Source organism: Fusarium venenatum (genome assembly GCF_020744135.1).
Source record: "Fusarium venenatum strain MPI-CAGE-CH-0201 chromosome Unknown EDB82scaffold_3, whole genome shotgun sequence".
Taxonomy (NCBI): Eukaryota; Fungi; Ascomycota; class Sordariomycetes; order Hypocreales; family Nectriaceae; genus Fusarium; species Fusarium venenatum.
Window position 1 is genome coordinate 6,616,476 of NW_027072131.1, and position 11,708 is coordinate 6,628,183.

At 47.8% G+C, this 11,708-nt stretch overlaps 3 protein-coding genes across 3 annotated transcripts; 1 reads left to right on the plus strand and 2 right to left on the minus strand.

Moving 5' to 3' along the window:
• Positions 1-912: 912 nt before the first annotated feature.
• On the plus strand, positions 913-3,297 carry EDB82DRAFT_465815 (uncharacterized protein). Its single transcript, XM_025728684.2, has 2 exons — positions 913-1,413; positions 1,466-3,297. The coding sequence occupies exons 1-2, from the start codon at positions 1,291-1,293 to the stop codon at positions 3,248-3,250; spliced, it is 1,908 nt and encodes a 635-aa protein (XP_025583026.1). The 5' UTR covers positions 913-1,290; the 3' UTR covers positions 3,251-3,297.
• Positions 3,298-3,548: 251 nt separating this feature from the next.
• On the minus strand, positions 3,549-6,054 carry EDB82DRAFT_272499 (TLC domain-containing protein). The gene is made up of 4 exons (XM_025728685.2): positions 5,508-6,054; positions 4,847-5,160; positions 4,507-4,794; positions 3,549-4,456 (listed from the first exon to the last, which is right to left on the minus strand). The coding sequence occupies exons 1-4, from the start codon at positions 5,857-5,859 to the stop codon at positions 3,848-3,850; spliced, it is 1,563 nt and encodes a 520-aa protein (XP_025583027.2). The 5' UTR covers positions 5,860-6,054; the 3' UTR covers positions 3,549-3,847.
• Positions 6,055-8,714: 2,660 nt separating this feature from the next.
• On the minus strand, positions 8,715-11,324 carry EDB82DRAFT_527940 (ankyrin repeat-containing domain protein; the record flags this gene model as incomplete). Its single annotated transcript, XM_025728686.2, has 5 exons — positions 8,715-9,407; positions 9,467-9,730; positions 9,793-10,217; positions 10,279-10,862; positions 10,918-11,324. The coding sequence occupies 5 exons, from the start codon at positions 11,322-11,324 to the stop codon at positions 8,715-8,717; spliced, it is 2,373 nt and encodes a 790-aa protein (XP_025583028.2).
• Positions 11,325-11,708: the final 384 nt, after the last annotated feature.

Consider the following 11,708-nt stretch of genomic DNA (forward strand, 5'->3'; position numbering starts at 1 on the left):
AGTGAGCGTCATATGGGCGAGCAGCAACAGCAAGAAGAGGGACAGCAAGCCCCCTTGCAACAGGAGGGACAGCCTCAACAGGGACAGCCTCAACAGGAACAACCGCCCCAGCAACAGCAGCAACCTGCTGCTCCTCAGCAATAACAGTATAATGCGAAACCCAAGCACAACCCATGATACCTAATGTTTTGGTAACGACTTTGAAGACTTACTTCTCCGACCTGTATATTTGAGTTTCTTCTCTATACTCTTTTCTAATGACACGATTTGTGTCCTTCTGATTCTGGGGCTGGTTTCCACATAAGTGGGTTAAGCTGAGGTCCGTTGTACTCTGGCAGTTGCATTATGATGGAAAATATGTAAAAGTTTGGCGGCAATGGTACTAGATTCTGTTTTTTTTTGTGAAAGGCATCGCATGGAAGTCATCGTTTCTTTCTTTCTTTCTTTCTTTCTTTCTTGGTATAGACTTGCTTGGACCCGACCTTTTTATATGATAGCGATGCCTACCTTGTGGGTCATGTAACAGTGTGCAAAGGGAGGAAAACTCCCAGCACTCGTAATTGAGAGATGAACCTGCAGTCATATCGTGGATCTTGTTCAGCGCGATGGTAGAGTTAAGAAGCTCTTTGGACCGGTTGCGATGTTGGGTTATGAAAGCCGTGAACATGTACTTGATGTCGACCGAAGGGTGTCGACGAAACTTGAGAGTCGCCGTGATCGGCCATTGACTGAATAATTGAAGCGGCTCAACTATAGCCGAATTACTTTCCGCGGTTTTGAAGCTGTAGACTAATTGTTACATATGAATTTCTATCAGACACGGCATTCAAGGTCATTTAAGCCGCCCCCGCATTTCCCCAGGTTATTCTCTATTACCCTCAGCTACGATTGGTCAAAGTCCAGATCGCTGAGGGGGTTTCGGCCTGTCCTCCCGCTGCCGCTGCCGCTGTGGAGAGGGAGGAAACAGCTAAACAATTGTTCCATCACTGCAGTATTACCAGGAGGGAAGCTCGTGGCGATGATAGCCGAGGATACTTGTTCATTATGGAAGATGTGTTACTTATGTTCTGAACATAAGCCTCACTTATTGTTGGTCCCCTTTTAATACGTTCCACTTGCAACACAGAGGCTCGTCTCACTCGTATCATAATATCCTTGTCACATCATTGAAGCCGGGCCGTTTCGCTGCATAACATAACGATCTCCTCTCACCCCTTCTCTCAACACCTTTAACTTGTTCTCATTGTAGAACCCTTACTTCTCAGAAGAGGTGTTCTTTTGGCTTTCACAATGCAGACCGTGATACGCCAGAGCTTTAGAAAGACATATTTATCAACCAGGACAGCCTTTAAACCCTGCCAATTAAGACGGCTTTCTTCATCTAACCTCAGTATTCGATGGGGTCCTCAAGACGTATGTCCAAGATTCTCCATGCTGTAAACACTCAATAACTAACAAATCAAAGCCTCCTCTTTATAATGGTACAATTCCAGAACATTTCGCCTCAGTCGTCTCAGCACACGGCGACCGCGAAGCAGTCATCGCCCGCACCCCAACCCCTCACTCTCACGAGTCAACACTAACATACTACGCCCTTGACTCTCTATCCAACAGCCTCGCTCACTCACTCTCTTCATTGGGTGTACGCAAGGGTGACCGCGTTGCCGTTTCTCTCGGCAATGGGCCTGAATTCGCAGCTCTGACGTACGCTTGCTTCAAACTCGGCGCCATTCTCGTGCCGTTGAATCCAGGCTTCAACGAGCATCAGGTCATAGCAGCGCTGAAGCATTTGGCTATCAAAACGCTCATCATCGGTGCTGTGACAGATCTGGCGTATAAACCAGGCCGTGGAAGAAGCAATGAGCATCTTCTCCGGAGCGTGGTGGGAGATGTTTCAGCGTCGAAGATCCAGAGTGAAGCTGTCCCCTCTTTGTGCAACGTGGTGGTTTTCGATAACCTGGCATGCCATCCAGATGTCAAGTTTGACCTCAGAGGGTGTCGAGCATTTACCCCTTATTCTTCACTGGTAGATGGCTCAGTTAACTCTGTGACGCCTGATTCTCCCTTGGAAGCGAGCGATGTAATCAATATCCAGTTTACGTCGGGGACTACTTCGATGCCCAAGGCGGCCATGCTTTCGCATCGCGCTATTCTCAACAACGGTGCTTTGATAGCGCATCGAATGGGTCTCCATGCAGATGATCGTATAGTGGTGCCTCCTCCGCTATTTCACTGCTTTGGCTGTGTGTTGGGATACATGGCAACAGCTACCACAGGTGCTGGTATTCTCTTCCCCAGTCCAGCTTTTGACCCTGAAGCTACTTTACGAATGGTAGTCGACCACGAAGCCACCGGTCTTTACGGTGTGAACACCATGCTTGTTGCTGTTCTAGAAGCTCTCAACCGAGGAGACGTCGTCCCTCATGACCCCAAGCACCTACGCAAAGGCATTGTAGCCGGTAGCAGTGTACCCCCCTCTCTCATGAGCACATTACATAAGCGTCTCGGTCTTGAAGACCTCGTTATCTGCTATGGTATGACCGAGACAGCGCCCGTGAGCTGCATGACCAGTCCTTCGGATCCAATCGACAAGCGCACTTCGTCTATCGGCAAGGTTATGCCTCACACAGAGCTCAAGATCGTCGATCCCTTGGATCATAGCAAGATCCTGCCCGTCGGAAAGCGAGGCGAGTTGGCTACAGCAGGATATCTCGTTATGGAAGGCTATTACGGCGATGAGGCCCGCACATCTGAAGTCCGCGTACCAGATCCCAAAGACGGAACAGTATGGATGTACTCTGGTGACGAGGCCGAGATGGATGAGCAAGGCTACGTCCAAATCACAGGCCGTATCAAAGATCTAATTATCCGCGGCGGAGAAAACATTCATCCGTTGGAAGTAGAAGACTGTCTCCTGACACACAAAGGTGTTCGAGAAGCTAGCGTGATAGGGGTTCCCGATGAGCGATACGGCGAAGCAGTGGCAGCCTTCATCATTCCTGCAAGAGGATGGACGCCACTAGATCATATGCAGGACGTATCCTCGGATGAGGTGAAGGCTGACGAGGACGGTATTTTAACGAGAGATGGGTTGAGGCAATGGGTCGCGACGAAACTGTCCAAGCATCTCGTGCCCAAGTACGTCTTCTGGATCGACGAGTATCCCAAGACACCAAGTGGAAAGGTGCAGAAGTTCAAGTTGAAGGAATATGCAAAGGAAATCCTAGGAGATGAGGACGACAAAGCATAGCGATAAATAGCGTTTTTGTTAATGAACTTTGAACATAATCATCTTTGAACTGGTATAATGAACTCAGTAAAAATGCATTTGGGCTCTAAGCTCCGGGGCCCCATACACCAAATCACAACACGGACAACGATACTTTAACATATTTTATTGTCAGCATTAATCAAGGTATCATTCGCATAATTATAGGGCTATCTTTCTTCTCTTGGGCAACCAAGCAGACAGATAGATGATCAAAATGATTCTCATCCAAAGCCCCGCAAAATTCATCACCAAAAAAGAACTTTTTTTCTGCCTTCGTTACAGAAGAAGCAATCGTCATCTCTAGTGGCAGCCGTCTATCTTTAGCGGAGCTCTCCAATGCAAACAAAATACCGTACGAGGTCTCCGGCCTCGATCGTTATCCGATCACCTTCTACCAACCAAGTCGTAGCAACAAGAAAAAGAAGACCAGAGGGAAAACATCCCTTCCAAAAATGCAAGCCCAAAAAACAACAAAGGTAGAGGTGGAAAAGGTTCAAAAATGCGAGGCATCACTCGGATGCGGAACGAGAAATATGGGATGTGGAATGCCGTGAAACTCCCGAATCATTTCTTCGTTTAGTCGACCTGCTTCTCGCAGCCAATGCGGCCCAGCAACTCCTTTCGATCGCTGTGGCCAGGCAGGCTGACTCCAGAGCTGCTGGCTTGCTTCTTGACGCCTGATCGGCGCTCCCAGTTGCGAAGGTCAAGCGCCTCGACGCCGACTTCCTCCTCCAAAGGCTGAGCTTCCTCGTAGACAAACTCCTCCTCCTCCTCTTCCTCGCCACCCTCGTCGTCACTTCGGACGTCCTCGGCATCACCGCCCTTGAGGACCTTGATGATGACGCGAACGATCATGGTGAACCAGCCGATGGTGATGGCCTGAAGGAAGAGAAGAGGTCCGAGGAAACCCCACTTGACAGTCTCGTTGTAACAGACAAGGCCTTCAGGGTTGATGAAAGGTTCGGCGAGGTATCCCCAGCCAGCTGGAGTGTTGAGAGGACCAACCATGTTTTCGTTGTTGCCCTTGAAACAGCCGGTAGGCATGATTCGAGGGGTGTCGGCATAAATGGACCAGCAGACCGCGATGTACAAGACATGACGGGCAAAGAACCAAGAAACAACAAACAGACCGAACATGACGTCGCAGACCTTCTTGTAACCACAGTACTTGAGACACTTGGCAAGCTGTGACATGTTAGTTGGGCGACGAAAATGTACGGATGAGAACAACTTACAGGAAGGAAGAGATCAACAACATCCATGATAACGAGGATGAAGTTACCGACGCGGGTGTGGTGATAAGCGTAGCAAGCAAAGATGAGCGCAGTGGTGACGATGTGGTGGGTGAACATCTGCCAATGATCCTTGCGGCGCTCTTCGATATTGATGACAATCATCTGTTGCAGCCAGAAAGCCCACTGGCAAAGAAGGTAGGCCTTCATGATTCCATCAAGCTCGCGGTTGGGCCAGTCAGTCCACAGGTTCTCCATGCTCATGTAGTGAGGAGAGGTGCAGTAAATGTACTGTATAAATGTCAGTGCGTGATTCTCCCTGTGTTGCTAAACCCAAGCTTACCACTCCCCAGGGCCAGAAAACGGTATAGTACACCATGAGCCAAGCCTGTTCACTGAAGCGAGTCAAGTTCTTGCGGTTGTCGACACCTTGCCATCTACCAATAGGCGCGAGGACGTATTCCATGGTAGCAGCGCGAAGGCCGGTGAAAAGAATAATGCAAAAGGTGATGAAGTAGGCATCGTCGTAACCAATGCGATATTGTCCGGATTGAGAGTTGTGGTAGCTAAGATGAAAGAACTTCTGCGTGTAATCTCGAGCTTTGGGGATGAAGGTTTGGGCGAGAAAAATGAGAGCTAGAAGGTTGAAAGAGAGTCCTAAAAATAAGGGCACCACGTCAGCTTGAGTTCGTCCAAACAAGATAAGACGATCAGATCGGTGCACACTCAGATGCAGCTCAGCGTGCGATCAGCCTGTCATGAAGCGCCGCCGTCTGGTAGCGTAGCAGGACCCCAAAAGCCCGGCCGGCAGGGATGCCGCGGTGCCCCGCGGGGTGCGGCTCCAAATGCGACACCCGTCCCGAAATGTGGTTAACCAGGCTAGGTCCAGATTTGACCTGACACCCTGCCCTGTCTTGACATCTCGACACCCCCACGGTAATTGTTCGCGACCCACGATTGGCAAGAAAGGGGAAGGCTGGTTGGTTCAGGGGGAAAAAACATACCGATTTGGTTCTCGACAAACCAGCGTGAGAGGTGCTTCCAGGTGCTTTCCTCCTTGCGCTTAAGTCGGCGGACAAGCACTGTCTTATTACCAGCGGTTTGCATGTAAAGGGGACCGTTCATGTTTGGCGTGCTGTTGTCCTTCTTGAGTCGTGGTCGCGGGGCAGCACCTGTGGTAGGTGAAGTGGCAGCACTGGCGCTACCATTTGAGGCTGCGATGTGCTCATCTTCTGTGGTTGTGATGATGGTAGCTTGTTGGCGAATGATTTTCTCTTCTACAACTGGCTTGTCGCTGGCGACAGAAGGGCCAGGGGCAATCTTGTCCTCGACCTGCATGACTGGATCGATGCTCATGACTGAGCGAGCCGCTTTGTGCAGAATTGATGTTCTTTTTCGTGCGTTTTCGTTTCGTCTCGTATAAGAGGCTTCCGTGTCCTTTTTTCCTTCCTGGAAAGGTGGAAAGCGTTGGCTGTGACTGATGTTGGTGGGCGGAAGGAGGGAGGGGTCCTGTGCTAGGTCCGCGAGTCGGAAGCCACAAGATCCAATGCAAAATTTGGAAAGGAAAAATATCAGGGAGTTGAGTTGAAGAGGCAAGGCTTGGTTTTTGTTGTGCTTTATACTTTCGTCAAGCAAAAGTCAAGGTCGACGAAGGGATATGGCGATAAAAAAAAGGTAAATCGAGATGCCAGTCAAAAAGTCAAGGCTCCGTTGTCTGTCGCTAGGTTCGCTCTGAGGTCTCGCGGAATCAAGGTTGTTGGGGTTTACCAAAGCTCAACCCAGTTAGCAAGACTGAGCAGAACAATGGAGAGAGATGATGCCGGGAGCAATGCGTATGGAGGATAAGAAGGAGAAGGAGGAGGGGAGAAGTAGGAGAAAGTCCAAGGATCAGGTAGCCAAAGAAAAGAAAATGGGATCCCAATGAATTTTGAACGAACCCCCATGAATGAATTGGCTCTAACAAAAGAGATCCATAAACCCAAGGCTTGTAGGGGGTAGCGCGCTGTTCTGTTGCAGTAGTGGGGAGGCCCTTTACGTGGAGTAGGCGAGTGCAGTGCCAGGGTGTCCACTGTATTTTAGGTACGTACATGAGTGTGTTGAGGGAGGATTGCCCCACAGCGGGCATTACCCAAGGCGGTGAGCAAGAGCCTGTTTGCAAGCAGTGCAGCTCCAGCTCAGCTGCAGTGAATATTGTTGATCAAAAGGAGAAGCAATGGAGCTGATTGAATGATGAATCTGTCCTCTATTCGTTAGGGGAGACTTGAATAGGATGTTTATCGCAGCTTTCAAGAGGATGAATTTGTCTACTCGAGTTCAATTGGGGCTTAGTTTTGCTCTATGAAACCCTCAATCGCTTCAATGAGAATATCTCGTCTTGTTTTATCACCAATCTCAGATCAGATTGGATGTGCAGCATCCCATGAGTTTCTTTGGGCGGTGTTTTCTCTCGAATCCCTGCCTGCATTTCACTACATGCAGTATATAGAACACCTATCCCGAATAAGAACAAGGTGGATATATGTCACCCTCCTTCAGTACTGTAGAAACAGTTCCTCATTCACTGGATAGGCGACAGGCCTTGTGGTTTATTCCAAGGAAGTCTCGAGATTCTAGACAGCACTGGACTACCTAATAAATGGATGGAATGACCACCCTAGCTCCAGGGGACGGTCGCCTCCATTGGACCATCTATTTCGTTGAGACGGCTCAAGGGGAAGACGGGCCAATAGGAAGAGTCCATTTCAAGGTCCCCTTATTCCAACTACCCCTCTCTATCTCTATCTTGCTCTCTTTAGAGATAGCCCAGTCCTCTCTTAAGCTTTTAGCTCAACAGCTAGACTTAGTCTAGCACCTTTACCTATGCCTATCTAATCTGCGGCGTGTACCGTCAGAAATACACTGCACTGTAGATCTCTTTCGCCAAGTTACCCCTTTTCTTTCTGCCAATGGTGATCAAGTTAAAGGGGAATCGGGTGGCGGCTGACTCCCGGAAGCCCTAGTTTTTCGCATTGACAAGAGAATAATAAAAAGTCAAACAAGGGAAAGAATTCCAGGCCAAGGGAGTAGTGTTCTATATGTCATCCTCGTTCGATCTCGGGCAAACATCCAATATGTAGATAGTAGTACTACCCAAGTGCATTAGTATAATGCAGTGCTTAAGCGCTGCAGAAATGCCAGAATGTTGACGTCCAGGGAACAAAATGCCACCGCAAGGTCCAGGTTCAAGTCTATGATTGTTTTTGTTTTTTTAAAGTGTTCCCCCGCTAAACATGGAGCCTGCTGCAAGCCAACGTTGACTGAACCAGGTTGATAATGATTCTTATGAAATCGATTGGTCAATTCAGCTCCTGGAATGCTGCAACCTCGGTACGGGAGCACGGGCTGGTCTTGGGCGAGATGATTTGGCTTCGACCTTGTCGCTTCTGTTAAAGAGATTTTCGACTAATTAAAGTTCTGATTTATCTGCAGCATGCGCAAGATAACAATGCATACCTGTTGCAATAAGTCCGAGGCATTAACATGTCCCCAAATACAGTCTCGATATGCAGTACAGTGCAGTAGTTAGCTTCTAGATCCACCATCGAAACGGTCTCCTCCACTGTCTTTTCAATACGAGACGACTTGATCTGTCCGTTACATTTGTTTCAAGTCGCCATATCAAGCTTGACTACCCCCTCTTGAACAAAAAACTCAATCTATGACATTTAGCCGCCAGCGAGGCATGGCCTCCACATAGTTCGTGACAACTGATCTGACCAGCAGAATAGTATCCATTCTCTGGCTACGATTCCGATGATTATATGAAGATGCACTCGTGTGGAGGGGTGTACTACTTACTACTCCACGAACAGATAATGCTAGCTAACCGCATAATCTTAAGCTGTTGTGGTGTGATGTCTTAATGCCCCGCAACCCGACCAACTGCCGCTAGATATTGAGGTTGATGCCGGTCTCTCAGGGCTCATGTGTTCCATATTATACCACAGGTGAATAGCACAATACTTGACTCGGTTTCACGGTAGCTGTATTGACTCAAAACCTCGAAATTCATTGTCTATCCTTATTGGGGAGCGACTTATTTAGTGCTTTGTTCACAACCAAGTCTATTGTCGACAGGAGAAATTGACTTATAAGTCAAATGTCATACTAATACAACAATCTTTCAGGAAATCATGAGAGGCTCATTGCGTGATATCCAGGTGCCGAAGCTCTCATAGCAGTAGCGCACCCCCGTCTTCATCATCATCATCTTCTTCTTCCTCCGATAAATTGCCATCGTGCGAGACATCAAAATCCGAGACGCACCCGTATGAATCCATGTCGGAATGGTGATCTCTATCCCTTTCCCCAGGTCCTGCAGGTGGCCATGGTTCATCGTCCCAGTATGGACACTGATCTTCCCTTCCTATCCAGAGCTCTTCAAACATCTGTCGCGTGTAGAACGAGGGGTCATATCTCGGTAAACGACGAGAAATCGTGCGAAAGTGGGAAATATCGAACCCGCTGATGTGCAACGCTGCGTCCCACACGTCCCCGAGAGTTCCGTCAATCATATCTCTGTGGCCAAGCATGCTATAAGCAATACTTGAGGGAGTCCTGCCTTCATTATCCCGAGCGTGTGGATCTGCTCCCTGTTGAAGAAGATACACAAGACACTCTAACCTGATGATGATGTCTTGTTCCGGGGGAGTATGATCTACCAATAAATGCAGGCATGTCTCCCCCTTGCTCGATCGGTCGTGGACATTTGCGCCCATAGACACAAGGTGTTTCAAGATATCTGCAGATATCTTGAAATGCGTACAAGCATTCAAGAATGTCGACATGCCCTCATAATTAACCCAGTCGCGAAAGCTTGCAAAAGGAGTGACAAGTCCTGAATTCCATGCGAAGTCAATTGTGTCCTGGACGTATGTGAGCACATGTCATACCGAATGTGATTCTCTTGTCAGAATGAACTTACAAGTCGGTCTGGCAAAGCTCTCACTGTGTCGAGGAAGCTCATTGACAATTTGTTATTTGGGTCCTTGTATGTTGGATCGGCTCCCGCAGTCAATAGCAACCTGCGACATGCGTTAATCCGTTTGAGTTGTTGATCTGGGATGACAGTATCATCCCACCCATTGTGCCGTTGCAAGCAGTGGGTGCCGTTATTATATGTAACATGATCGACGTCAAGTCCTTCCTCTAGTAAGAATTTGCACATCTCTGGTTGCTCTAGAGAATACTAGTGAAATCGTTTGGTCAGCCATCAAACTTAGGTACCATGAGTGATGTTCTTGTACTTACAAACAGTAAAGAGGCGCCCTTTTCATCATGGTCTCGAATAGAAGCCTTGCCACTTTGGAGCAATTGACGGAGCTCCTGGATCCTGCCCGTCTTCACAATCTCAAATACCGGTGAGCCCAATGGGAGAATCTTGTTCACTTGGAGTTGTGAGATGGACGAAACGCTTCCCGCCAGTATCTCTCTTTGGGTTATTGTAGCCATCAGCATATGGTGGTTCCGATTCCCATTGGGAAGAAAAGTGAGTGACATGTTATAATCAGTCAGATGTCCTTCAACTAGTCCAGTTGTATTTCTCTCATTCTTGGTAGAAACTGTTCGTTTCCGCTTGTGTATCATAAGGCTCATCTTCCCTAAACCGACATCTGCTTGTTTATACGTTCGTTCTTGATCTAGGATCCTTCCTGTGACTTGACGGCTTCCGTTGGCTACTCAGTTAGCAAATATTGTTTTCTAAGCAAATTTGTATAAGGGTAATCAACCACTTACTTCCAGAATTGATAGACACCTCGTATTGTCCAAAGTACCGACTAAATCGACGCAGTCCATCCAACATCTCTTTCTCGATTTTGTTATGTCTCTCCCGTCGAATAGCAGCCAGCAGATCCTGTAGATCTTCTATTGCAGAATCCGCCAGGTCATCCTCTTCAGCATAGACATTGCAAGACTCGCGTTTGGCATCGATCAAAGCGCCGAGACGTTCGATACTTTCCAACATGGCCGAATTCTGAGGCTTGTTTGTGGTGCCTTCGCTTCCAATATTGTTACTGGCCGATGCTTCTCTAGTAGCCTTGCCCTCTAAAACAACAAGATCTTTAATCTCATCCAACAGTGAACGCATATCCTGAAATCTCGACACGGAGATGGATGATGTTGAGTCAAGTGAGTGTTGAATTGAAGACAACCTGCTTTGGTAGTCTCTGTGATGTCCATTGTGAGTATTTAACAGGCTGTTCTCAAAGGCCTGAAAACCAGCTGTTTGTAATTGATGATAAGACTGCAATGAGGTGTCCATCGTAGTCATCTGATTCCTAACTTGTTGTGTGTCGTCCTTTATTTGAGAAACTGTGTTCCTGTACAGATATGTTAGCGAGAATACTTTATGGCAGTCTGAGTAAAAGAGCTGACCGAGACAAAACCAGTAGACGCAAATTTAGGATGTTGACAATCTGTGCCAGCTCACTTCTTATGCGATTCATATCATCCTCGCTCAGAACTATTTTAAGATGTTGCCACAGACGTTTGCCTCCTTTGTCTCCTGGTGTGATCTGTAACTCGACGAGGCGTTCTGCTATTAAGCAAAGACTTTTGATGCTTTGTTGTATGTACGCATCTAAAGTTGTGTTGCCTGCGACGTTTTCTGAGTAACAGAGGGCTTCTAAGATGTTCTGCACACCAAGAAAGTCGTTTGCTAGGCGTTTTAAAATATCTGGACCATCTTTGTATTGCGAGAGAGCATCGTGAGCCTCTTTGACACATTTCAGTGAAAGCAGGACGAACTGAGTAACGCTGGCTGCAGCACCTAGTGCCTCCATGATAGCTGTTGAGAGTAGGAACTTGATGATGTTGAGAGTAGTCTTTTATCAGGCCCTTCTCATCATAGAGAACAGACAGAAAGAGGCAACCGTTTTGCTCCTCAAAACGCCTTATGCATGTTAGTTGGCGCAGTCGCTTTGTGTCCCCTTGTCTGATGCGACAATACTTGATTGGACGATCCAGCGACAAGGATATATAGTAAGGCATGCTAGGCGCGTAAAATAGAGCACACATGAATTAACTATAGAGCATCGAATAGACAGCCTGATCTTGGTGCTACGTTCGGGTGATAAGAGAGTGGGTGATCTCTAGGGTAACGTCTCTCCCGCTCATAACTGGTTCAACTTTATGGGCTTTGTGGGCTTTGTGGGCTTTGTGGGATG